The following is a 27,352-nucleotide window of genomic DNA, read 5'->3' as shown; positions in this document are numbered from 1 at the left end:
ATGGTGTTGTAATGGTAGGAGGAGGCGTGGTCTACCTGTGATGGTGTTGTAATGGTAGGAGGAGGCGTGGCCTACCTGTGATGGTGTTGTAATGGTAGGAGGCGTGGCCTACCTGTGATGGTGTTGTAATGGTAGGAGGCGTGGCCTACCTGTGATGGTGTTGTAATGGTAGGAGGAGGCGTGGCCTACCTGTGATGGTGTTGTAATGGTAGGAGGCGTGGCCTACCTGTGATGGTGTTGTAATGGTAGGAGGCGTGGCCTACCTGTGATGGTGTTGTAATGGTAGGAGGTGTGGCCTACCTGTGATGGTGTTGTAATGGTAGGAGGAGGCGTGGCCTACCTGTGATGGTGTTGTAATGGTAGGAGGCGTGGCCTACCTGTGATGGTGTTGTAATGGTAGGAGGCGTGGCCTACCTGTGATGGTGTTGTAATGGTAGGAGGCGTGGCCTACCTGTGATGGTGTTGTAATGGTAGGAGGCGTGGCCTACCTGTGATGGTGTTGTAATGGTAGGAGGCGTGGCCTACCTGTGATGGTGTTGTAATGGTAGGAGGCGTGGGTGAAGGCCTGCAGGAGGTAGGCCTTGTTCTGGAACGTGTAGTTAATCTTCCTCTCAAAGTTCTCGAAGCCGGAGATGAGGTGGGTGAGGGTTCGCTCTGCGTCCGGGTGGTCCAGCATGCAGCGGGGCGGGATCTTCAGCCAGCCGTAACGGAGGTCAAGGGTCGACGCTGCAGTTTCCAGCAGGGCTCTTCTCTCCACCGGCAACACCTGGTTTTACCACAAGCACAAAAACACACAACGTTTATGTAATGTCTCATGCTTTACTGAAATGTCAGGGCGGTTACATGCTTTACTGACATGTCAGGGCGGTTACATGCGTTACTGAAATGTCAGGGCGGTTACATGCAACTGTAACGTTAATGCTTGACATTCACTCACATCGGTGGCTAAAAATAGACGTGTGCGAACCGGGAGAATAATTCAGGAGCACATGAGTAAAGTTTGAGCAAATGAAGCTCCTCTAATATGACGAAGCATTTGCTTCAACCGCCCGTTTGCATGTTCCAGTCTCCCGTTAGCGAGAGCAACGTTAGCGTTTACACTCAGGTTATAATATCTCCCGTTAGCGAGAGCAACGTTAGCGTTTACACTCAGGTTATAATATCTCCCGTTAGCGAGAGCAACGTTAGCGTTTACACTCGGGTTATAATATCTCCCGTTAGCGAGAGCAACGTTAGCGTTTACACTCGGGTTATAATATCTCCCGTTAGCGAGAGCAACGTTAGCGTTTACACTCAGGTTATAATATCTCCCGTTAGCGAGAGCAACGTTAGCGTTTACACTCAGGTTATAATATCTCCCGTTAGCGAGAGCAACGTTAGCGCTTACACTCAGGTTATAATATCTCCCGTTAGCGAGAGCAACGTTAGCGCTTACACTCAGGTTATAATATCTCCCGTTAGCGAGAGCAACGTTAGCGCTTACACTCAGGTTAAAATATCTCCCGTTAAAGAGAGCAACGTTAGCGCTTACACTCAGGTTATATCTCCCGTTAGCGAGAGAAACGTTAGGGATTACACTCAGGTTATATCTCCGTTAGCGAGAGCAACGTTAGCGCTTACACTCAGGTTATAATATCTCCCGTTAGCGAGAGCAACGTTAGCGCTTACACTCAGGTTATCTCTCCCGTTAGCGAGAGCAACGTTAGCGCTTACACTCAGGTTATAATATCTCCCGTTAGCGAGAGCAACGTTAGCGCTTACACTCAGGTTATATCTCCGTTAGCGAGAGCAACGTTAACACTTACACTCAGGTTATATCTCCGTTAGCGAGAGCAACGTTAGCGCTTACACTCAGGTTAAAATATCTCCCGTTAGCGAGAGCAACGTTAGCGCTTACACTCAGGTTATATCTCCGTTAGCGAGAGCAACGTTAGCGCTTACACTCAGGTTATCTCTCCCGTTAGCGAGAGCAACGTTAGCGCTTACACTCAGGTTATATCTCCGTTAGCGAGAGCAACGTTAGCGCTTACACTCAGGTTATCTCTCCCGTTAGCGAGAGCAACGTTAGCGCTTACACTCAGGTTAAAATATCTCCCGTTAGCGAGAGCAACGTTAGCGCTTACTCAGGTTCTCTCTCCCGTTGGCGAGAGCAACGTTAGCGCTTACACTCAGGTTATAATATCTCCCGTTAGCGAGAGCAACGTTAACGCTTACACTCAGGTTATAATATCTCCCGTTAGCGAGAGCAATGTTAGCGCTTACACTCAGGTTAAAATATCTCCCGTTAGCGAGAGCAACGTTAGCGCTTACACTCGGGTTATATCTCCCGTTAGCGAGAGCAACGTTAGCGCTTACACTCTGGTTATAATATCTCCGTTAGCGAGAGCAACGTTAGCGCTTACACTCAGGTTAAAATAACTCCCGTTAGCGAGAGCAACGTTAGCGCTTACACTCAGGTTATAATATCTCCCGTTAGCGAGAGCAACGTTAGCGCTTACACTCAGGTTAAAGTATCTCCCGTTAGCGAGAGCAACGTTAGCGCTTACACTCAGGTTATATCTCCGTTAGCGAGAGCAACGTTAACACTTACACTCAGGTTATAATATCTCCGTTAGCGAGAGCAACATTAGCGCTTACACTCAGGTTATATCTCCTGTGGAGATAGGTCTAGCTATGCGAGACACTCGAGTGAGTGTAACAATATACTGACAGCTGACATTAATCTTTTATATTCGAGGGACCCAAACAAACAATAATCCTATATGCAAGTTCACAGAGCAGTTCATCCCCAGACACCCACTAAAGAACACTTTCACTTTAGCTCTGAAGGGAGGATGAACACAGAGTAGATGATGTCACTGAGCAGTGATTTAAGGTGAACATTCCTTGGCAACAGTTGTCTCCTTCCTTAGGTAATAGATAAGCTAAATGCATTATCCTCCAAGGCAATATTAATGAATTTAATAAGCCTCATTTGATATATTCCCGTCATAATGCATTAGAAACAGATGCCAAAAGCTAAAGGCTAAGTTACAGCAGGTTAAGAGAAAAGATACCTTCATGTCATGGTTCACAATTTACTGACTAGAGCCTAAATCTGCCAAGAATGAAAGATATAATAGTTCTGGTTCTTGATGTTTAATTGTCTCCCCAACCAAAAATATTAGAAGCGGAACGGAGATTCAATAATAATTGGATTCGATCAAATCCAAACGATACCCAAACCTACAGAAAATAACTCTTATGAACATTGTTCACTGTGCTCCTACATTTCTTCATTTAGCAGCACATGTGCTCCTTGGGAAAGAGGAGAGGCAAGCGTCAGGCTGACTATGTAGAGTTGATAACTTTGATGATAATAGTGGCAAACTGATCACTGCATTGTGGGGAGAAAACTAGGCCTGAGATTTTCTGCAGCGCTAGAAGAGCTGTGAATCTTCACTGGCCTCACATTTCGATTACGATTCAGCTGTCCACGATTCGATGATGCATCTCGATGCAGCTCAATAATATATTACATCCTCAATTTTACAATCTATATGACAGCACATGGCTACTTTTTCATCAATTAATACAAGCAGTCCGATACATTTACTTTTATTTAGAAAGTTCTTAGATCAGAGTGTCAAAATAAATGTCTTTACTAGTGTTGCATGATACACAGATACTAGAAAGGTATCTCGATAGCCAGCTGTTAAAAACGGTTCAATACTCCATTTTATTAGTATCACTATCAATACTTTTAGAATAGCCTGATGCTGTATCTTCTATGAGTCGAGTGGATGCATGACCGGAGCACTAGCTTTGCATAGTGGGCGTGGCAACAGTGTCAGCTGAACACAGACCAAGGCATAGGAATTAGGGGTGGACGGTATGGTCTAAAATTTATATCACGGTATAATTTGAAGCATAGACGGTAACGGTATATATCACGGTATCATCGTTTTCGATAAAAATTTTTATTTTATTTTATATATATATATATATATTTTTTTTTTTATAAAATATATATATTATATAATTAGACTTGTACTTGTATTATCTGCGAGACATCGCCACCACGCAACAAGCTCCACTGTCTGTGTGTACTCTAGTAGCCTCCAGCTACGGCCAGGATTCTCCGGAGCTGCACCTGGACCTATACTCGAGTAGCCTCGAGCAGAGCTACGGCCAGGATTCTCCGGCGCTGCACCTGGACCCTATTGTATTGGTATAACGTTAGCAAGCCCTCAGCTCGAATACGCATTGAATCAGTGTTATAAGACATTGATATCAGGAGCTATCTGTAGCTACTGCATATATAACGTTAATACAACGCCTCAGTGAATTATTTAGTTCAATGGGACATTTCGTTTTGAACGGTGAACTAACTTGCGTTAACGTGAGCTAACAGGTAGCATACACGTCTCTAGTACTAGACTTTGTGGAGCGTTTGTTGATGTCAGGAGCTATCGGTAGCTGGCCGACTAGATACCGTTCGGTTAGACAATGCCCCATCATGTATTAAACTAAAAGTGAATAGTTGACTGGGTCATTTTGTAACGGTAGCTAAGCTAACGTTAGCTCAGGGAGACGCTCCCGTGTCCCGTCCCACTAGACTACTAGACCCGTGTTTACATGCGTGCGGTAGGGGCTGGCACGCCCACTGCGCGAAGCCTCCTAAATAACTTTTTCCATTTCGCACATATCTATTATCTATGACTAATTCTATCTATTTTTAGGGGCAAATGCGAGTGAAATAGTCGCGCTGTGGTTACATGACGTCATTGCTATTTTAGAGCTGCACTACCGGTTACACGGTATAGTCAAAATCCATACCGTAGAGCAAATTCATACCGTTTATACCGTATACCGTTTATACCGTCCACCCCTAATAGGAATATTCACAGATATCGCCGAATGAAGTTTCTGAACGGATGTTTGGATTAAACCAAGTTGTATGCAGTGATGAACAGTCTTTCCCCAGCGGAACACAAGTTAATTAACTTTACACAGGTCGCGCTGTGCATGCTTAGCTTGCTAACGTTAAGATAGCAGGAGCCGTCTGCCAACAAAGATGTTTTTTCAACAAATGGATTCACTAAATGGATTACCATCCAAACGTTATTGAAGACTCCTGTGACCAGTAAGTAGGTACTACTTACGTCTAACTTTTACTAACCATTTTTCACCGCAGCAATTTTGCGCCAATTGTTCTACGTTATATATGTAAATGTGAGCTATGTGCCTAAAGTCACATCAACGTTAGTAGGCTATAATAATTGATTATGTTCTGTCGATGTAGATCGATGCAGAATCGTCCACGTCCGCATCGTGATGCAACTTAGAATCGAGACATGGCCACGCCCCTAAGAGCTTGTGGTCAAGGTGTGAACAAATTTAATAAAAAATAAAATGGTGCATTGATGCATCGTTTTTATCCAAAGTGCTTTACAATTTGTTTCCCACAAGCTGCCCGGGGAGGAGCAGGAATCAAACCCGGGAACCTCCGGATTACCAGACGACTGCTCTACCTTAGGGATGTTCGATATTGGCCTTTTCACCGATATCCGATATACCGATATTGTCCAACTCTTAATTTCCGATACCGATATATGCTGGCTTTCCCCCCACAAAAAAACTGAATAATTTCAGGTAATTAACATTACATATCTCTTGTCGTGGAATTAACACAACATTATGCATACTTTTGACAATAAATAAAATAAGAATTTGTTCTTACTTGCCTGGGTAAATAAAGGTTAAATAAATGTAATGTATTTTTTATTTTTTAACAGATGCCAATAATTTCCGATATTACATTTGAATGCCAATATCGGCCGATAATATCGGTAGGCCGATAATACGGGACATCCCTACGTCCAGCTCCCTCTAGAGACGCCCGCTCACCTTGAGGCCCAGGGAGCACAGGAACATCTGGGCGGCGCGCTCCCCGCAGCTGGTCAGGTAGCAGCCCAGCAGCGCCTCCACGCAGTCGGCGATGCTCTTGTCGGCGATGCACTGCTCCGTGTGCAGGTCGTAGGAGATGCTCTGCTTGCCGAGCTCCGCGCCGCAGTTCTCCTCCGAGGGGTTCCAGAAGCCCACCACGAAGTCGTCCTCCTCGCCCGCCTTGCTGGGGTCCAGGTAGCACATGGCGTCCCACGAGCTGTAATAATAATAATAATAAACTTTATTTGTAGAGCACCTTTCATACAGAAACTGCAGCTCAAAGTGCAGACATATAAAATCACAGTTTTTCACATTAGGATCCAACATCCCAACAGGCCACTGATACCCCATCTGGGGAAAAACTAACGAGCAAAGAGACAGGAAGAGAATGAATTGAAGAAAACTATGAGAAAACTGAGTTTTTCTTTTGTACACAGTTGACCAAAATCACTCCTAATCACTCATTTCTGATACTGTACTACATAAGGCTTCAGGCTATGGGTCCGTATGGATTTATTTTGTAAGCCATTCCACCTTCTGGGGAAATACTACCCCTGGACTACTAACTACTACAGAAAAACTTGAGTAACAAGTTTTTTTTTTTTTTTTTTTTTTTTTTTTTTACAACTCAAGTTCAGACCTATGTCACTCTATTACGTTAGCACTCAAATTGAATTTTTTCTGGAATCAGAAACTTCAGAATGTCATCTTTCAAAAGAGACCAGGCTCATGCATGTGCTATAAGTATAAAGTATGTTGTTTTGGTTTGCAAAGAAAGTATGCAGTCCTCAAAAATGAAAACTAAAATGGCCACTTTTGGGGGCGCAGGTTAAGAGGTTATGGTTTGATTGAGTTTTAAATAGACAATAATAAAAAGAGTAAGATAAACTAGACAGAGTAAAATAGTGCAATAGTGCAGTGCAATAAAATTGTAGAATAGAATAGATACAAAATATATTATTTATTTATTTATATATAAAATAAAATAATATATATATTTTACAGTGCAATAAAATAGTTCTGGATTACTGTTCAACAGTTCAAAGTGGTCTCTACCTTCTCTGTTTGGTCTCCACAGTTTAAAACTCGACAGTCTTCCTACCTGTAGTCGAACTCGTCCGCGGAGGACGACGAGCCCCCGCCCCCTGTCGCCTCCGAGGGGGGCGCGGGGGGCGCCGCGTGGTGCGGGGGCTTCTTGGGGGCCTTCCACTTCTTCTCGGGGGCAGGGCCGGGGGCGGAGGAGGCGGGGCCCGGGGAGGAGGAGGCGGCGGCGGGGCCGATGGAGATCTTCTTGCCGAAGGCGCCGGAGCCCATGAGCATGTTGTCGATGAACTTGATGTGCTCCTGGTAGTACTCCAGGTCCTCCTCCACGTTCACCTCCTCCTTGGGCTCCTCCTCCTCCTTGGGCTCGGGCTCCTCCTCCTCCTCCTCCTGCTCGTCGTCCGCCTCCTCGCCCGCCTCCTCCTCGTAGTCCTCCCCTGACCGCCCGTTGGCCAGGAGCTCCTCTTTGGCCTGAGCAGGACGGAGAACAGGAGACATTGTGATCCAGCTGCTGCACACTTTAGGAGAGCAAGGCGGCTCCGACATCGGCAGGGCTTCAGACAATATACATTCTTTCAGTTTAAGTTCAATTAGTTCTCAAATATTTTCGGATTATTTTTTTTTATCCCATTTTGGTACAAAAAGTTCACATTTTCTTTGCTAAAAAGTGATATATATATATATATATATATTACATATTTCCATATTACTGGAGTGGTATTTTGTAGTCGGTACAGGTAGGTATATATATATATATCCCTCAGGCAGGTTGTTTACTAAACACAGACAGCAGCTACAACTAATATTGCCCGTTTAAAAATGGCAATATGAATGTTAAAAATATGTTTTAAGAAAATGTTATAAAATGATTAGTGCCGTCAATAGATTAAAACAAATTTACTAATTAATCTCACAATTTTCTGTAATTAATCTAGATTAAAAATAGCATTTTTCTACGTAAAACCGAAGCTTGTAACAGATATTTACTTGAGTAAAATCATGGAATTCATGTAAAATCAACACAAAGAAAGTACATTTAGATTCAAAGACTATTTTAATAGCTTTCTTTGAATACAGTTTCTCAGTAAACATTGACTCAGCTAGACCTCTCTCTTATATCCGCGGCGCTAACAGAAATAAAAACAACCCAGGCCTATGTTAAAGTGCAGATTGGCTTAGAGGACGATAATGTCTTGTATGAACTACCAGTAATAGAAATCATATTAACAACAGAAATGTGTTCCATCTTCATGTCAGATGATTTTCAAAAATGTGCATGAGTCAATGCAATAAAAGAACAAGCCAATATACTGCTGAAAGTTCAGAACACTGAAGATTTTTCACTCCATAGATTAATCTAGATTAATTTATTTTAATGCTTTAAATTATTTAAATTAATCTCCAAAGTTAAGGCATTAACTTTGACAGCCCTAAAGATTACACAAAAATAAGAACCCCAAGACAGCATTGCCATTGTCAATTGGTAACCGCATATTTTCAATATCCAACTATATCCATAAGGCCTGGAACAGAAGGAAATAGAGGATCTCATACATACAGTAGTTGTGCCCAGACCCAAGTCTATATGAAACAGCTCACCTCTCCTTACTGAACTCTTTATTGTGTCATCCGTTTAGTGCTTTGGATCTTATTCATGATTTATTTTTGTTTCGCTTGTTTTCTGTGTCCCTTATTCGTATTTGATCGAGTTTTGTTTGTCATTTGTGTGTCAGCATGACGCCGCTAGAAAACAAATGTCTGTTTTCTTCCTAAAGTGTGAATGATCTCCACCTGGAGGGTCTGTCTGTCTGTCTTCTACCTGGAGGGTCTGTCTGTCTGTCTTCTACCTGGAGGGTCTGTCTGTCTGTCTTCTACCTGGAGGGTCTGTCTGTCTGTCTTCTACCTGGAGGGTCTGTCTGTCTGTCTTCTACCTGGAGGGTCTGTCTGTCTGTCTTCTACCTGGAGGGTCTGTCTGTCTGTCTTCTACCTGGAGGGTCTGTCTGTCTGTCTTTTACCTGGAGGGTCTGTCTGTCTTCTACCTGGAGGGTCTGTCTGTCTTCTACCTGGAGGGTCTGTCTGTCTGTCTTCTACCTGGAGGGTCTGTCTGTCTGTCTTCTACCTGGAGGGTCTGTCTGTCTGTCTTCTACTGGAGGGTCTGTCTGTCTGTCTTCTACCTGGAGGGTCTGTCTGTCTGTCTTCTACCTGGAGGGTCTGTCTGTCTGTCTTCTACCTGGAGGGTCTGTCTGTCTGTCTTCTACCTGCAGGGTCTGTCTGTCTGTCTGTCTTCTACCTGGAGGGTCTGTCTGTCTGTCTTCTACCTGGAGGGTCTGTCTGTCTGTCTTCTACCTGGAGGGTCTGTCTGTCTTCTACCTGGAGGGTCTGTCTGTCTTCTACCTGGAGGGTCTGTCTGTCTGTCTTCTACCTGGAGGGTCTGTCTGTCTGTCTTCTACCTGGAGGGTCTGTCTGTCTGTCTTCTACCTGGAGGGTCTGTCTGTCTGTCTTCTACCTGGAGGGTCTGTCTGTCTGTCTTCTACCTGGAGGGTCTGTCTTCTACCTGGAGGGTCTGTCTGTCTGTCTTCTACCTGGAGGGTCTGTCTGTCTGTCTTCTACCTGGAGGGTCTGTCTGTCTGTCTGTCTTCTACCTGGAGGGTCTGTCTGTCTTCTACCTGGAGGGTCTGTCTGTCTGTCTTCTACCTGGAGGGTCTGTCTGTCTGTCTTCTACCTGGAGGGTCTGTCTGTCTTCTACCTGGAGGGTCTGTCTGTCTGTCTTCTACCTGGAGGGTCTGTCTGTCTGTCTTCTACCTGGAGGGTCTGTCTGTCTGTCTTCTACCTGGAGGGTCTGTCTGTCTGTCTTCTACCTGGAGGGTCTGTCTGTCTGTCTTCTACCTGGAGGGTCTGTCTGTCTTCTACCTGGAGGGTCTGTCTGTCTTCTACCTGGAGGGTCTGTCTGTCTGTCTTCTACCTGGAGGGTCTGTCTGTCTGTCTTCTACCTGGAGGGTCTGTCTGTCTGTCTTCTACCTGGAGGGTCTGTCTGTCTGTCTTCTACCTGGAGGGTCCATCTTCTACTGATGACCAGGAGCGCTCTGCTACACTGACCTGCTCATCTGTTGGTAGGTTTCAAGCTGGTAAACGTTTGTTGATCACGGATTGGCTTTTAACATTTTGGCTTAATCATCTCATAAGATAAGTTCAAGGATCACTGGCGGTCGGACCCCATCCCCTGGTTTGACAGGCGAGGACGACCACGCGGCTGATTGATTGAAAACTTTAATGAACAGATTGCAGAAGGGGTACAGTACAGTACAGCTCAATACACACAATTGTTAACCCTTTCACTGCCACAGGACAGCCGGTTAACCCTTTCACTAGGGCTGGGCGATAAAACGATAACGATAACTATCGCGATAAATTATTTCCTCGAAATAAACATGAAACGTGGTCGCAAAGTTTCGATATATCGATTTTCCAAGCTTGGATATGAGCACACGCACTAACAACCAATCGGTGAAGGAGATGGCCGATAGAGGAAGGAGACCCGGAAGGAGGTAGGACTCGGTAAACAAGGCTGGCTATGGCTAATTAGCTTGCACGCCGCTATTTCACAGGTTACCTGCCGAGTTGGTGTGTGTTTTGAATTCTGAGGGTAACTGTTATAGTAGTGTGGGGTATACGGTGGACGTCGTTGCAATGAATTGGGCGGAACAGAGTATTTTAGGGTCATTTTTTAGTACATTGTCATGAAATACTCCGCTTGGAAACGAGGCTGGCTATGGCTAATTAGCTTGCACGCCGATATTTCACAGGTTACCTGCCGAGTTGGTGTGTGTTTTGAATTCTGAGGGTAACTGTTATAGTAGTGTGGGGTATACGGTGGACGTCGTTGCAATGAATTGGGGGGAACAGAGTATTTTAGGGTCATTTTTTAGTACATTGTCATGAAATACTCCGCTTGGAAACGGGGCTGGCTATGGCTAATTAGCTTGCACGCCGCTATTTCACAGGTTACCTGCCGAGTTGGTGTGTGTTTTGAATTCTGAGGGTAACTGTTATAGTAGTGTGGGGTATACGGTGGACGTCGTTGCAATGAATTGGGCGGAACAGAGTATTTTAGGGTCATTTTTGAGTCATGAGATACTCCGCTTGAGATACACGCTCTGCTAACGTGCGCGGACTGATGACGACATCAATTCGACTCTCGAGACATTCACAGCAGCAAAACAAGTCAGCCCGCGTATCGGCGCCGGGCATAATAAGTTAATTAAACTTGACAGACATTATATCGACGATAATTATCGATATCGAGTTATATGAAAATAATTTTATAATTTTATCGCGATAACGTTTTTGGCCATATCGCCCAGCCCTACCTTTCACTGTGACAATACAGAAGGTTAGCCCTTTACTATCACACAACCGACGGCGATGCTCCATCATTAGCATCATTAGCTCCACGGATGCGGAGCTAATGATGCTAATGATGGAGCATCGCCGTCGGTTGTGCGATAGTAAAGGGTTAACCTTCTGTCGTGTGGCAGTGAAAGGGTTAAGGGGGTGCAGACCACGCGGCAGCCCACAGACGTGTTGCCTTGGTGTAGAATTATGTTGATTTTACTGCAGTGATACTTTTTAATGAAGAAAAACTAAATATCAATAATGTTAATATGTCTGCAAGTTGCACCAAAAACTCACAATGGGATTTGTGATTCTGTTGGTGATTTCTGCTCGTTTTAAAATATGAAATAATATGTGGGTATGAAATATTCTTGACAATTGAATTATATTATTATTGAATTGCATTATATGAAAATAATTATTATATAAAAAAGCCTGGATCAGATCTTTCCCTCACATTTCTAAAGATAACTGAACTAGGCCAATACCACTGGGTTAGGATATGAAGTACATTATTACTGAATATAACGTATTAACAGATATAATGCTGAATAAGATAAGATATTCCTTTATTGATCCCCATGGGAATATATTTGTACATAGATTTGATTAGTTCTACACTCAGTACTACTTTGTATATGTTTTGTACTGTACTTGTGCTGTATAATGACAATACATTTGAATCTAATGGTATACATTAATATATAAATACAATAATTATTTATAATTATTGCTGAAGGCTGTCTGATATGGAAACACATCAATATCAAGACATTCAGGGGGACTAATTGAGTACCTCAGAATTCTATTTTTAATTTACTTTATTATCTAAAGATGGTAAGTTAGAGTGTTGTGTTCATTTATAGTTAAAGACAGTATAGGTTGAGTACTTTATTATCTAAAGATGGTAAGTTAGAGTGTTGTGTTCATTTATAGTTAAAGACAGTATAGGTTGAGTACTTTATTATCTAAAGATGGTAAGTTAGAGTGTTGTGTTCATTCATAGTTAAAGACAGTAGAGGTTGAGTACTTTATTATCTAAAGATGGTAAGTTAGAGTGTTGACTTCATTCATAGTTAAAGACAGTAGAGGTGGAGTACTTTATTATCTAAAGATGGTAAGTTAGAGTGTTGACTTCATTCATAGTTAAAGACAGTAGAGGTGGAGTACTTTATAATCTAAAGATGGTAAGTTAGAGTGTTGACTTCATTCATAGTTAAAGACATTAGAGGGTACTTTCTGGTGATATATCACATTCACAAGTGATTTGGATTGATTTTACTGTATAACTGCAAATACATGGGCCATCCTAAAAAATGTCAAAACTGACTTATATGGTTTGTCAAGGGTTCAACTGACACCAAAATATCTGCTGTTCATGTTATGTCATGTTAGAATGTTAGTTAGTGATGTTCGTCATACCAGACTACATTGACACAGTATCAAAATAAAAAAAATAAAAATTAAAATGACACTCAAATGTTCCATAAATAATTTGGTAAGAAATCTCAATTTAATATTTTAATAATATTATAATAAATTTAGACAACATTAGGACTGTCATGTTTTAGCATGTACAATAGTGCTGTACACATTAATATAATTACTGCATATATATATATATATCTGAATATACACCTGCATATAACCCATAAAGTCTGCATGATGGCATGTACAATAATGCTGTATATACATATTTATTCTTACCATATTTAAGTAATTATATTAAGTTAATAATATTATAATTAATTTAGACAACATTAGGACTGTGGAATAAATTTTTTTAATCGAATTACGATTTTGGCTTCAACGATTATGAAATAAGATGGTCATGTTTTTAAACCAGGTCATGTTTTTGTTTTCCCAGTTGAATTATATTTAAAGTTTATGGAAATTCACTGTTAAAAATACATTTGAATTTCTTTTTTAAGTTCAATAAATGCACGACATTGAGTAATAACGTTTAAGCGCCCTTGGGTTTCTTGAAAGGCGCTATATAAATCCAAGCTATTATTATTATTATTATAATTATTATTATTATTATTATTATTATTATTATTATTATTAAATAATCATGATCTCAAAATTGACCAAAATAATGTCATCATCAGGCTAAATATCAGAAAAAGCCCAAAACACGATGATCACAGTTAGACAGTACAGTAGTGATATGTTGCTCCTACCATAGCTGGTGTCAGTACAGTAGACAGTACAGTAGTGATATGTTGCTCCTACCATAGCTGGTCTCCAACAGGAACTACTTGACCTCATATCGACTCAAATCAATCAAATCTATTAGAATAGAAACTCGACAACAAATCACAGAGCGGTCCAGATATCCGTAAACCTGTATTCATTTGACTGGAGATGCCAAACAGAACGTGATGTTTTCCTCCCGGCCAGCCGGCCGGCCGTGAAGGTTCCTGTCCAGAAGCAGAGGAATGAGGAGGAGCTGCAGGGGAAGAGGACCTGCGCCCTCTGGTGGCCGAGACCAGATACTGCACACACACTGAACTCCAGCTGGATATTCAAGGTGGCGCATGATGATGATTCTACTGTTCATTATTCATTCAACTACACAGGGAACAGGTCATCTCCCTGAACTCTGTACAACGATGACCCCATGCCCTCTGAACTCTGTTACCACGATGACCCCTGAACTCCACTGCCTACACCCTAGGCTACGCTAGCCATACTGTATGCACTTTGAACTCTGTTGCCTATACTCAGTTTAAACCTACCTACTGCTTTCACTGTCCACAACTGCCAGACACTGTGGTCATAACTACCTACCTCTATAGTCTACCCATATTACTCTACTACATCAATCCAATTATCAATGATCCAATAGGATCGATGCAACGTAAAAAGATAGCTCCGGCAGCGTGATCAAAGATCAAAGATCAAAGATAATCATGCGAGATGTATGTTTACATTTAGTCAGCTGACGCTTTGTGGTGGAATTTCGAATGAAGGACCAATTCAGCGCCATCCACACTGACCTCATCTGAATCCCATCAATCTACCTCATCTAGTTTAAGTTAAAGTTTATTTATTTTTTATTTTTACCCAAGGACAGTGCACATTAATCAACATCTTCAGTTTCCACATCAATGTAAATGTGCCAGAGTTAGCTAAGGAGCTAGTTTTCATCTGTAGTCCCTGCCTAACATCATGCATGTCTTTATGGTGTTGGAGGAAACCAGAGTCCCTGGAGGAAACCCACACGAACACACAGGGAGAACATGCAAACTCCACACAGAAAGGCCTCCTGCTGGGGTTCGAACCCGGGACCTTCTTGCTGTGAGGCAGCAGTGCTAACCACTGTGAACCCAGGACCTTCTTGCTGTGAGGCAGCAGGGCTAACCACTGTGAACCCAGGACCTTCTTGCTGTGAGGCAGCAGGGCTAACCACTGTGCCACCGTGCCCTGAATCCCCATGAATCTACCTCACCTGAATCCCATGAATCTACCTCATCTGAATCTAATCAATCTACCTCATCTGAATCTAATCAATCTACCTCATCTGAATCTAATCAATCTACCTCATCTGAATCCCACTAATCTAGTCCACCATCATCACTGACCTCATCTGAATCCCACTAATCTAGTCCATCATCACCACTGACCTCATCTGAATCCCACTAATCTAGTCCATCATCACCACTGACCTCATCTGAATCCCACTAATCTAGTCCACCATCATCACTGACCTCATCTGAATCCCACTAATCTAGTCCATCATCACCACAGACCTCATCTGAATCCCACTAATCTAGTCCACCATCATCACTGACCTCATCTGAATCCCACTAATCTAGTCCACCATCATCACTGACCTCATCTGAATCCCACTAATCTAGTCCACCACCACCACTGACCTCATCTGAATCCCACTAATCTAGTCCACCATCAGCACCACTGACCTCATCTGAATCCCACTAATCTAGTCCACCACCACCACTGACCTCATCTGAATCCCACTAATCTAGTCCATCATCACCACTGACCTCATCTGAATCCCACTAATCTAGTCCACCATCAGCACCACTGACCTCATCTGAATCCCACTTGTCGGTGAGGCTCTTGTCCTGGTTGACCACGTAGCCGGGGGGCAGCCAGTTGACCGGGGGGTCGAAGATGGACACCACCATCCTGCTGGGCAGGCCCTTCTTCTTGCCCAGACGGTACAGGTTGCAGTTGCTCACCTGAAAACACATCCAGGTTCAAAGATCATCACACGATACTTAGACACATTTTCTCACTTCACAATATGCACCACAATGTTTTTCTCTTTGCATTTATGTGGCTATATTACAAACCAAACGACTATATTACAAACCAAACGACAGAACGAAACAAACGACAGAACAAACCAAACGACAGAACAAAACAAACGACAGAACAAAACAAACGACAGAACGAAACAAACGACAGAACGAAACAAACGACAGAACAAACCAAACGACAGAACGAAACAAACGACAGAACGAACCAAACGACAGAACGAACCAAACGACAGAACGAACCAAACGACAGAACGAAACAAACGACAGAACGAAACAAACGACAGAACGAACCAAACGACAGAACGAACCAAACGACAGAACGAACCAAACGACAGAACAAACCAAACGACAGAACAAACCAAACGACAGAACAAACCAAACGACAGAACGAACCAAACGACAGAACGAAACAAACGACAGAACAAACCAAACGACAGAACGAAACAAACGACAGAACGAAACAAACGACAGAACGAACCAAACGACAGAACAAAACAAACCAAAGGGCTCGACAGTGCGGCTAACAGCAGCAAGTGCTTGGATGTTTGGTTGGTGCTTCACAAAAAAGATGGAATACAGCTAGGGCTGGGCGATATGGCCTAAATATGATATCACGATATTTTCTGACCTTTCGGCGATACACGATACGCATCACGATGTTTTTCTTTTTTTCCCCAAACAATTCATTATGAGGCTTACCAAGACAGTATTTGAGTTTGCAAGCTAACATTAAAGACAAAATAAAATACCCATGCATTTAGCATTTTTATATTATATATTAGATTTTGATTATTGGATTATTAGATTATATATTGCATATATTTAGCAATGAGATATTATATGATTTAGATATGAAATATGATGAATTGAAAATGGGGGACCCTGATGTAAACAAGACGAAAGTCTTTCGCTGGTCTGCATCCCCTTAACAATTGTATGTATTGAGCTGTACTGTACCCATTCTGCAATATGTTAATAAAGTTTTAAATCAATCAATAGGATTTTAGCATTTTTATGAAACTACTGTATATTTGTATGTCTCTAAATGTTTTGATGAATTGAAAATGGAGGACCCTTATGTAAAAAAGCCGAAAGTCTTTTTCTGGTCTTCATCCTCCAGTCAGTCCACTGTTGTTGTATTGAGCTGTACTGTATTGTACCCATTCTGCAATCGTTAATAACGTTCATTCATTCAATCATTCAGCCGGCAACATAATAATTTTGATTGACAGTCGAGTCTGCCAATTACGTCACACCGCTTGTACCCGCCCTGCTGTTCTTAGCACCAATCGGCAAGCAGCGCTATTCTTTTTTTACTTCCTGAATGCCCTCCTTGATTTTAACGAGAGCTCAGCTCAACGACAACAACAACAGCTCACCGCAGCCGACGAGTGATTACTAGCGCACCGCAGCATGACAACGAGGCATAATGATTTTACTGCAACAAATGTTATAATAAAAGCCTTTCCATACATCTGTCTGATTGAAAACTTTATTAACAGACCGCAGAATGGGCACGCACAACTCGGCACGGACTGAGATATGAACAGTAACGCTTGATATCTATGTCGTCATCGGACGTTGCTATGTTTGGGTAAATACGCTGATGTGTAACTATATAACGTGTAACTATATAATGTTGATGCCACAAAACGAATGCCTTTGTTAATCATAAGTACTAACTAACTTTGATGCAGTAGTGTGTGTGTGGGAGCGGCGTTGTTCAAAAGTTTGAACGGGGTGGACCAGATTGACGCGACACAATCCTCTTGGGCAAAACATCACGATATCCACGATACGTTAAAAAAGTGTATCGTTAATGAACTGTACCCGATATTTATATAATATCGTCATATCGCCCAGCCCTAAATACAGCAAAACACAATACCTGTGTAGTATTGTAGTGTAGTTTTGTCCAAATAACAAGGAAGCTCCTCCAATATCACAAAGCATTTGCTTCAACCCTCTGTGCATCGTTTGCGTGTTCTGGTCTCTCGTTAGTAGTGGTAGCAACATTAGCACTTACAAATGGACGGCATTTATGTATTTATATAGCACTTTTCTTTATCCAAAGCACTTTACAAACTTATGCCTCACATTCACTCAAGACAAGACAGCGGAGGCGACCATGCAAGGTGCCAACCTGCTCATCGGGAGCAGTTAGGGGTCAAGCATCTTGCTCGAGGACACTTGGGACACGCTATCACCAGGAGAGGCTGGAGCTTACACTACGTTATAATATCTCCTGTGGAGAGAGGTCTAGCTATGCGAGACACTCGAGTGTAACAATATACTGACAGCTGACATTCATCTTTTATATTCGAGGGAACCAAACAAACAATAATCCTAGATGCAAGTTCACAGAGCAGTTCCTCCCCAGACACCCACTAAAGAACACTTTCACGTTAGCTCTGAAGGGAGGATGAACACAGAGAGTAGATGAGCAGTGAGTCACTGAGCAGTGATTTAAGGTGAACATTCCTTGGCAACAGTTGTCTCCTTCCTTTGGTAATAGATAAGCAAAATGCATTATCCTCCAAGACAATATTAATGAATTTAATAAGCCTCCTTTGATATATTCATGTCATAATGCATCAGATATATGCATACCTTCATGTCATGGTTCACAATTCACTGACTAGAGGCTAAATCTGACAAGAATGAAAGATGGAATAGTTCTGGTTCTTGGCGTTTAATTTTCTCCCTCACCGAAAATATTAGATTCAGAACAGAGAAGAACCGGATTCGATATTCGATGAGCAGAACCAGAAGCCATCAAATCCAAACGATCCGAAATCTACTGAAAAAACTATCTGTGCAAAAAAAAATTGGAACAAATTACCTGCCGTCATCAGGGGTGCCTGCTCTGTCGAAGCTTTTAAATTCCTGCTTAAGACTCATCTTTTCTCTCTCTCCTTCAACCTACCCTGATCTCACCTGGTCGGGGACTGACCTTTAGATTAATCTGTCTAGTTTAGTTAGGGTACAGGGTACTACAGGGTAGGGGTGGACGGTATAAACGGTATAAACGGTATCAATTTGCTCTACGGTATGGATTTTGACTATACCTTGTAACCGGTAGAGCAGCTCTAAAATAGCAATGACGTCATGTAACCACAGCGCAACTATTTCACTCGTATTTGCCCCTAAAAATAGATAGAATTAGTTATAGATAATAGATATGTGCGAACTGGAAAAAGTTATTTAGGAGCACAGAGGCTTCGCGCAGTGGGCGTGTCAACACGCAATTGTCATTTCATAATAAACACAGAAGCGAACTAGCTCTTCAGCCCTGTGTTGCACACAGCTGTGTGACTTCTCTCGCGAGTCGCGCAGTTTCTATGTGTAATGTAAACTCTGCGACGAGTCCAATGGTCTAACATGCTTTGCATCCTGGAATGCACACGTTGCGCTAAAACCTTATGTAATGTTAACTGTCGATGTGCTGGAGCCTCGGCAAGCTAACGTTAGCTTGCTCCAGCAGCTTGTCGATGTGCTGGAGCCTCGGCAAGCTAACGGTAGCTGGCTCCAGCAGCTTGTCGATGTGCTGGAGCCTCGGCAAGCTAACGTTAGCTTGCTCCAGCAGCTTGTCGATGTGCTGGAGCCTCGGCAAGCTAACGTTAGCTTGCTCCAGCAGCTTGTCGATGTGCTGGAGCCTCGGCAAGCTAACGGTAGCTGGCTCCAGCAGCTTGTCGATGTGCTGGAGCCTCGGCAAGCTAACGTTAGCTTGCTCCAGCAGCTTGTCGATGTGCTGGAGCCTCGGCAAGCTAACGGTAGCTGGCTCCAGCAGCTTGTTGATGTGCTGGAGCCTCTGCAAGCTAACGGTAGCTGGCTCCAGCAGCTTGTCGATGTGCTGGAGCCTCGGCAAGCTAACGTTAGCTTGCTCCAGCAGCTTGTCGATGTGCTGGAGCCTCTGCAAGCTAACGGTAGCTGGCTCCAGCAGCTTGTCGATGTGCTGGAGCCTCGGCAAGCTAACGTTAGCTGGCTACACTAGCAGCCCCCTCCCTCCCTCTCTCTGCTAACAATCCTGATTCGATTCTTGAACCTATTTAATTAAAAAGGAAGATATTGATGGACATTAGCTATAGTATAGCTCAGCAGCTGTAACAGAATAACAGCTGCCATACCAGTGTTTTACCCCTTCAGAAGCATTTATATAGACATTTTAAGATAAGTTAATATACCGTGATACGTATATACCGTTACAGTCTATGCTTCAAATTATACCGTGATATACATTTTAGACCATACCGTCCAGCCCTACTACAGGGTACTACATGGCACTACAGGGTACTACATGGTACTATATGGTACTACATAGCACTACAGGGTACTACATGGTACTACAGGGCACTACATGGCACTACAGGGTACTACATGTCTGCTCTTTTGCAGCATCACAAACATGGGAACTCTCTAACTCCTCCCCCCCCCCCCCATCTCTCTGAGTGCCCGTCTCCTAGCGCTGACTAAGGTGATGGATGCCTGGGGGTCTTGGCCAAGATTGCAGTGACTGCTCTACATGCACCACCGAGGCCTTGGATCAGTTACTTACCGTCGTCTGTCCGTGGTCCTGTCAACTGATTAACAGTATTAACAGACTGTTAAGAGATACCCTGATGTATTCCCGACAGTGTGAGTGTCAGACTCACCTTCTTGCTGCGCATGTACGAGAGGCGTCCCTCGTGGGCGTCAGGGTAGGTGCAGAACAGGTAGGTGGTGATGGCGTGCTTCAGGAACGAGTCTCCCAGCATCTCCAGGCGTTCCAGGTTGAAGCCGTCGCTGGCATTGGACAGGGTCAGGGCCTGCAGGATGAGCCCCGGGTTGGGCCCCAGGCTCTTGAGGATCTCTGAAGGTACGGTGGACAGGGACAGGGCCTGCAGGATGAGCCCCAGGCTCTTGGGGGTCTCTGAAGGTGCGGAGGTGGACAGGGGCAGGGCCTGCAGGATGAGCCCCGGCTTGGGCCCCACGCTCTTGGGGGTCTCTGAAGGTGCGGAGGTGGACAGGGGCAGGGCCTGCAGGATGAGCCCCGGGTTGGATCCCAGGCTCTTGGGGGTCTCTGAAGGTGCATTGGACAGGGTCAGGGCCTGCAGGAGGAGCCCCGGGTTGGGCCCCAGGCTCTCTGGGGTCTCTGAAGGTGCGTTGGACAGGGGCAGGGCCTGCAAGAGGAGCCCCGGGTTGGGCCCCAGGCTCTTGGGGGTCTCTGAAGGTGCATTGGACAGGGTCAGGGCCTGCAGGTTGGGCCCCAGGCTCTCTGGGGTCTCTGAAGGTGCGTTGGACAGGGGCAGGGCCTGCAGGATGAGCCCCGGGTTGGGCCCCAGGCTCTTGAGGGTCTCTGAAGGTGCGGTGGACAGGGGCAGGGCCTGCAAGATGAGCGCCGGGTTGGGCCCCAGGCTCTCGGGGGTCTCTGAAGGTGCATTGGACAGGGTCAGGGCCTGCAGGTTGGGCCCCAGGCTCTCGGGGGTCTCTGAAGGTGCGGTGGGAGCGGCGGTGCCGCGCGGTGAGGTAGGTTTATTCGCGTGGTCCGAGGTCCTCCCTGCTGTACACTGGTGGCCAGGCCGGGGCCCCTGGCTCCTGGAGCTCACAGGGTTAGGAGCGGGAGCTGAGGTAGTGATGTGTTCGGGGCTCTCCGGCCGGGCCGAGCCGGGCGGGGAGCGTTGGCAGTTGTGGCGTCGGTGAAGGTGCTCATCTGCGTCGGCGGCCGGCGCGGTGCCGTTGGTGAGGCTCCCGGCGCAGGTGGCATCTCCGGGCGGAGGGCCCACGAGGGGCCCCTGGGGCTCTGGTCCGGGCGGAGGGTCCACGAGGGGCTCCGGGGGTTCTGGGCCGGGCGGAGGGTCCACAAGGGGCTCCGGGACGGGCGGAGGGTCCACGAGGGGCCCCCGGGGCTCCGGGCCGTCCTGTGCAGAGGAGAAGGTAGAGGAGGCTACGGTCTCTTGGTGTTTGCAGTCATCATCCTCCGCATCCTCCTCCTCCTCCTCTTCCTCCTCCTCCTCGGTGCAGGAGATGAAGGACTTGCTGTCGATGGACCTCTTCCACCCAAAGTCCAGGTTTGGATACCTGGGACGGAGACGACAACCATTACTTTTACTAGGTTTACAAAGATCAAAGTGTCCATGTAGTGAGGACTGGTGACGCAGAACAGGTACAGCTTATAGCAGCAACACAAATGCCTTCAATCAGGGGAAGCCAAGGAGAATAAACATGAATAATCACGCCGTTTAGGGTATCCTTATACATACTGCACCTGTGTATACTGTATACTTTACCTACTCATAGTATACATTTAGATTCTAGTGTTTATTATAACCATATTTAGTGTAATTGTGACGTACATGGGTACGTGGGTTGGTCATTACCATTATTACTGTATTTATGACACCATCTGAACATCAGGTTAGTATATGTGTGATGTTGTGTCATCTCCTAATCACTGTTTCTGTTCCACAGATGCCACTCATCTCCCTGATTGGATTGGTTGCGCCTGATTGGTGCACCTTCGGACAGGCAGTGGAGATGGGTGGTTAATAGAGTGGGAGGTGACACATCGGGGCGCCTCATTCTGTCAATTGCCAGTGACCAGAGTGGAGTGGGGTTGCCATTGTTTTCCACTGTTGTGTGGGATTATTATTGTGCTTATTTACCCCTTTTGGTGGACCAAGTACTGTGTCTTAATATATATATATTGTTGGCCCATGTGCCACTTCTCTAACTGAGTGAGTATCCTCTTGTTGGCCTTTGTGCCTGTTTCCACTGAGTGTGGAGTGATACTTTACTGCCCTTTTGCTATTGTTCCCTTCAAGTGGAACTGTATATATATATGTATTTGTAAACTGTATGCCATTGCCACTTTGTGTGGACTTGTACCTTTGGTACGTTCTGGCTGGTTGGGTAGTGTCGGTGGACGCTAATCTAGTTTGTTTATTTATTCTTACCTTGTTTGTTCTCCCCTTACCTTTTCCCTTTGTGTGTGTTCTGGGTTTAAATCCCCTCTAAAATAAACATAATTTTCCCTTTGGGGAAAGCAGTGGGTTTCAAGTCCCGCTACAATAAATATTATTTACCATTTGAAAACGTCTTTGTTTATTACCTACCTGCCCAGGACTGTTTTGAAAGCATTTACTGAGAGAGGCTGTTTTTTGGTTCATGTGCAGCCGGCTCCAGTTACTATTTTGTGTGGTCATCAGACCTTTGTACATGACATGGGGGCTCGTTAGTTTGCACAATTGTATAGTTCCTTGTTGTTATGCGACATGTGGACTTGTCGATTGGGGCGTGTCAGGTAGGTTGCGTTTTTTCATTTGGTAAGTTATATTATTATATATCCGTATTTCCGTGCTGCACACTTGACTGTTGTAAACCGTTGTTGTAAGTTATGCTCTTAACCATTCTATTTTTTTCCACATAGGTAAAGGGTGGATCACCTGCTTGGTTAGGGGGGCACGCGTCGTCTATTCCGGTGGAGCGCGCAATGAAATCGGTCAGCGACTGAAGATATGTGTAGTCCTCATTCCGCTAGGGAAGTAGTTTAGACGGGGTAGTTAGTGTTACCCAGGTGATCCTAGTTAGGTGGTTAGAACCGACATTTATTGTTTTCATGAATGTTAGATGTGGATATTAAATCGAATTGGTCAGGTTGTCATTACTGCATAATGTGACTGTTGAGTGTTGCACAGGGACATTATTGAGTACTATAGGTGAGTGGCTATTTTGTAGGGCTTATTGAAGTCTGATTTGTTGTAGTATTGTGGGTAGTATTGTGTGTTGCTACGGCAGTATACTTTCTTTCATAACTGTATACAGAGTGCAGAGTGCAGTGTGCAGAGTATAGATTTTTCATGAGTAGAGCTATGGAGGTTTGTGATCAGGATGTTGGTGTGTCGGATCCTGAGAGTGTTGACTCTGCACTAGGTTCAGACCATGGTTCTACTGCTTCTTCTGGTGAATTGAGCGCACGCTTTAAGCTGCGTTTATTCCGTCTCCAGATGGAGGAGAGGGAAAGAGACAGAGAAGAGAGAAGGGAGGTGAGAGATAAGGAGGAGAGAGACAGGCTGGAGAGAAAGGAGGTGGCTGATAGGGAATTTCAATTGGCAATGAGGAAACTGGAGTTGGAGTGTGGTGACGCTAGACGTAGCACCACTTCCTCTCCAGTACTTTCCGACCCCCAGGCACCCTTTGATATTAGCCAGCATATGTCCTTGGTTCCCCCCTTTCATGAGTCTAGAGTGGAGGTGTTCTTTTCTGCGTTTGAACGCATCGCGCAGGCTCTGTGTTGGCCAGTGGTCATGTGGGCAGTTATGTTGCAATGCAGGCTCACAGGGAAGGCACAAGAAGCGCATGCCGTGTTGTCATTTGATGACGGCTTAAACTATGAGTGTGTGAAAAGCGCTGTCTTGCGTGAGTACGAACTGGTACCAGAAGCATACAGGCAGCATTTTCGCAACCGCCGAAAGTCTCCTTCCCAAACCCATGTTGATTTCTCCCGGGAGGAGAGACTTAATTTTGATCGGTGGTGTTCTGCGTGTGAGGTAAAAGACTTTGCATCATTGAGTGAATTGGTACTTATGGAGCAGTTCAAAGCCACCCTGCCAGACCAGACTGTGCTATATTTACATGGGCAGGGGGTGTCAACACTCCGACAGGCTGCGATTTTGGCAGATGAGTTTGAATGGTCACACAAACGTGTTTCTGTACGTCCTAATGTATGTGGTGGAGGTGGCTCATTCACTCCTCGTGAGTCAGCGTTCCAGCCACGCTCACCGCCGTCTAAGAGAGCGGTGGTGTGTAATTATTGTAAAAAGACGGGCCATATGGTAAAAAGATGTCATATGCTGAGGAAGCGACAGGAGAAAAAAGGGTCAGCCCAGAAACCAAAAGGTGTGGGGGTTGATTTTATCATGGGGAACGATATCGCTGGGGAGAGGGTGATCCCTGTGTTGGAGGTTGAAAGCGCTCCATTGACTGACTTGTGTTGTGATGAATTGATTAATAATCACCCCAATGTTTTTTCTACTTGTGTTGTCACCAAGGCACAGGAGAGGAAGCAAACTCAAGCTTTGACGTTGAGTGACTCTGTCTGTGGCGAGGCTCTCGCTGAGGACAGGGGGGGGCCATCTATTGGCAAGATGGAAAAGGTTGCTGTAAGTAGCGTTCAGGGGGAGCTGGTAATTCCCGAGGTTGCTGACGTACCATTGCCACTGGGACGTCAAGCATTGATCACTACTCAGCACAATGATTCCTCCCTACCAAGCTGGTTGGCGGCAGTGGCCAGAGTTGCTGTTAGTAGAAACCCGGCCTGTGTGATAGAGGAGGGGGAATTAGTGTTCCGGCCATTACCAAAGTTCTAATTTGAGTGACACCATTTTGGGTCCTGTTGATGTTATTTTTACTGACACCATTTTGGATCCTGATCGTGTTATTTTTGTGACGCCATTTTGAAAGGAGATGGGCGCTGTGATGGTGCCAGGGACATGTGCTGATTTTTGTTTCCCCGTTTGCTGTTCTGTTAAGCGCGATGATTTGTTCTTTATTTTTTTCCCAGGAAAAGTTTCCAGTTTGTTGTCTCCTGTTGACGGGTCGGTATCGGTGGAGCGGCCTGTCAAAGTAGAGGTTGTTGTTGTTGTTTCTGTTCTCCCTGGTATGTGGTACTAATCTGATGTTGGGTAATAAGTAATAATGTTTTGCTAACCCTACAGGTTCGCTCTTATGGGGGAGGTGTGACGTACATGGGTACGTGGGTTGGTCATTACCATTATTACTGTATTTATGACACCATCTGAACATCAGGTTAGTATATGTGTGTGTTGTGTTTTGTATGTGTGATGTTGTGTCATCTCCTAATCACTGTTTCTGTTCCACAGATGCCACTCATCTCCCTGATTGGATTGGTTGCGCCTGATTGGTGCACCTTCAGACAGGCAGTGGAGATGGGTGGTTAATAGAGTGGGAGGTGACACACATCGGGGCGCCTCATTCTGTCAATTGCCAGTGACCAGAGTGGAGTGGGGTTGCCATTGTTTTCCACTGTTGTGTGGGATTATTATTGTGCTTATTTACCCCTTTTGGTGGACCAAGTACTGTGTCTTAATATATATATATATTGTTGGCCTATGTGCCACTTCTCTAACTGAGTGAGTATCCTCTTGTTGGCCTTTGTGCCTGTTTCCACTGAGTGTGGAGTGATACTTTACTGCCCTTTTGCTATTGTTCCCTTCAAGTGGAACTGTATATATATATGTATTTGTAAACTGTATGCCATTGCCACTTTGTGTGGACTTGTACCTTTGGTACGTTCTGGCTGGTTGGGTAGTGTCGGTGGACGCTAATCTAGTTTGTTTATTTATTCTTACCTTGTTTGTTCTCCCCTTACCTTTTCCCTTTGTGTGTGTTCTGGGTTTAAATCCCCTCTAAAATAAACATCATTTTCCCTTTGGGGAAAGCAGTGGGTTTCAAGTCCCGCTACAATAAATATTATTTACCATTTGAAAACGTCTTTGTTTATTACCTACCTGCCCGGGACTGTTTTGAAAGCATTTACTGAGAGAGGCTGTTTTTTGGTTCATGTGCAGCCGGCTCCAGTTACTATTTTGTGTGGTCATCAGACCTTTGTACATGACATGGGGGCTCGTTAGTTTGCACAATTGTATAGTTCCTTGTTGTTATGTGACATGTGGACTTGTCGATTGGGGCGTGTCAGGTAGGTTGCGTTTTTTCATTTGGTAAGTTATATTATTATATATCCGTATTTCCGTGCTGCACACTTGACTGTTGTAAACCGTTGTTGTAAGTTATGCTCTTAACCATTCTATTTTTTTCCACATAGGTAAAGGGTGGATCACCTGCTTGGTTAGGGGGAGGGGGGCACGCGTCGTCTATTCCGGTGGAGCGCGCAATGAAATCGGTAAGCGACTGAAGATATGTGTAGTCCTCATTCCGCTAGGGAAGTAGTTTAGACGGGGTAGTTAGTGTTACCCAGGTGATCCTAGTTAGGTGGTTAGAACCGACATTTATTGTTTTCATGAATGTTAGATGTGGATATTAAATCGAATTGGTCAGGTTGTCATACTGCATAATGTGGCTGTTGAGTGTTGCACAGGGACATTATTGAGTACTATAGGTGAGTGGCTATTTTGTAGGGCTTATTGAAGTCTGATTTGTTGTAGTATTGTGGGTAGTATTGTGTGTTGCTACGGCAGTATACTTTCTTTCATAACTGTATACAGAGTGCAGAGTGCAGTGTGCAGAGTATAGATTTTTCATGAGTAGAGCTATGGAGGTTTGTGATCAGGATGTTGGTGTGTCGGATCCTGAGTGTTGACAAACCCATGTTGATTTCTCCCGGGAGGAGAGACTTAATTTTGATCGGTGGTGTTCTGCGTGTGAGGTAAAAGACTTTGCATCATTGAGTGAATTGGTACTTATGGAGCAGTTCAAAGCCACCCTGCCAGACCAGACTGTGCTCTATTTACATGGGCAGGGGGTGTCAACACTCAGACAGGCTGCGATTTTGGCAGATGAGTTTGAATGGTCACACAAACGTGTTTCTGTACGTCCTAATGTATGTGGTGGAGGTGGCTCATTCACTCCTCGTGAGTCAGCGTTCCAGCCACGCTCACCGCCGTCTAAGACAGGGGTTCCCAAACTTTTCAGGCCGGGGCCCAGAAAATAAGGCGTCAGAGAGCCGCGGCCCAATGCACATCGTCTGG

General features: G+C 44.6%; 1 protein-coding gene across 1 annotated transcript in view; it reads right to left on the bottom strand.

Moving 5' to 3' along the window:
• The window catches only part of dicer1 (dicer 1, ribonuclease type III), a 61,757-nt gene that overhangs the window by 5,475 nt on the left and 28,930 nt on the right, over nucleotides 1-27,352 (bottom strand). Inside the window, exons 22-26 of the mRNA XM_084310355.1 lie at nucleotides 20,303-21,707; nucleotides 15,417-15,569; nucleotides 7,031-7,440; nucleotides 5,890-6,145; nucleotides 526-766 (exon numbers count right to left, since the gene is read on the bottom strand). Of these exons, the coding sequence (XP_084166481.1) occupies nucleotides 526-766; nucleotides 5,890-6,145; nucleotides 7,031-7,440; nucleotides 15,417-15,569; nucleotides 20,303-21,707 (2,465 nt within the window). The remainder of the gene's footprint in view (nucleotides 1-525; nucleotides 767-5,889; nucleotides 6,146-7,030; nucleotides 7,441-15,416; nucleotides 15,570-20,302; nucleotides 21,708-27,352) is intronic.

Source organism: Notolepis coatsorum (assembly GCF_963971535.1).
Source record: "Notolepis coatsorum genome assembly, chromosome: 3".
NCBI classification, from domain to species: domain Eukaryota; kingdom Metazoa; phylum Chordata; class Actinopteri; order Aulopiformes; family Paralepididae; genus Notolepis; species Notolepis coatsorum.
This window is presented reverse-complemented; position numbering and strand designations above follow the sequence as displayed.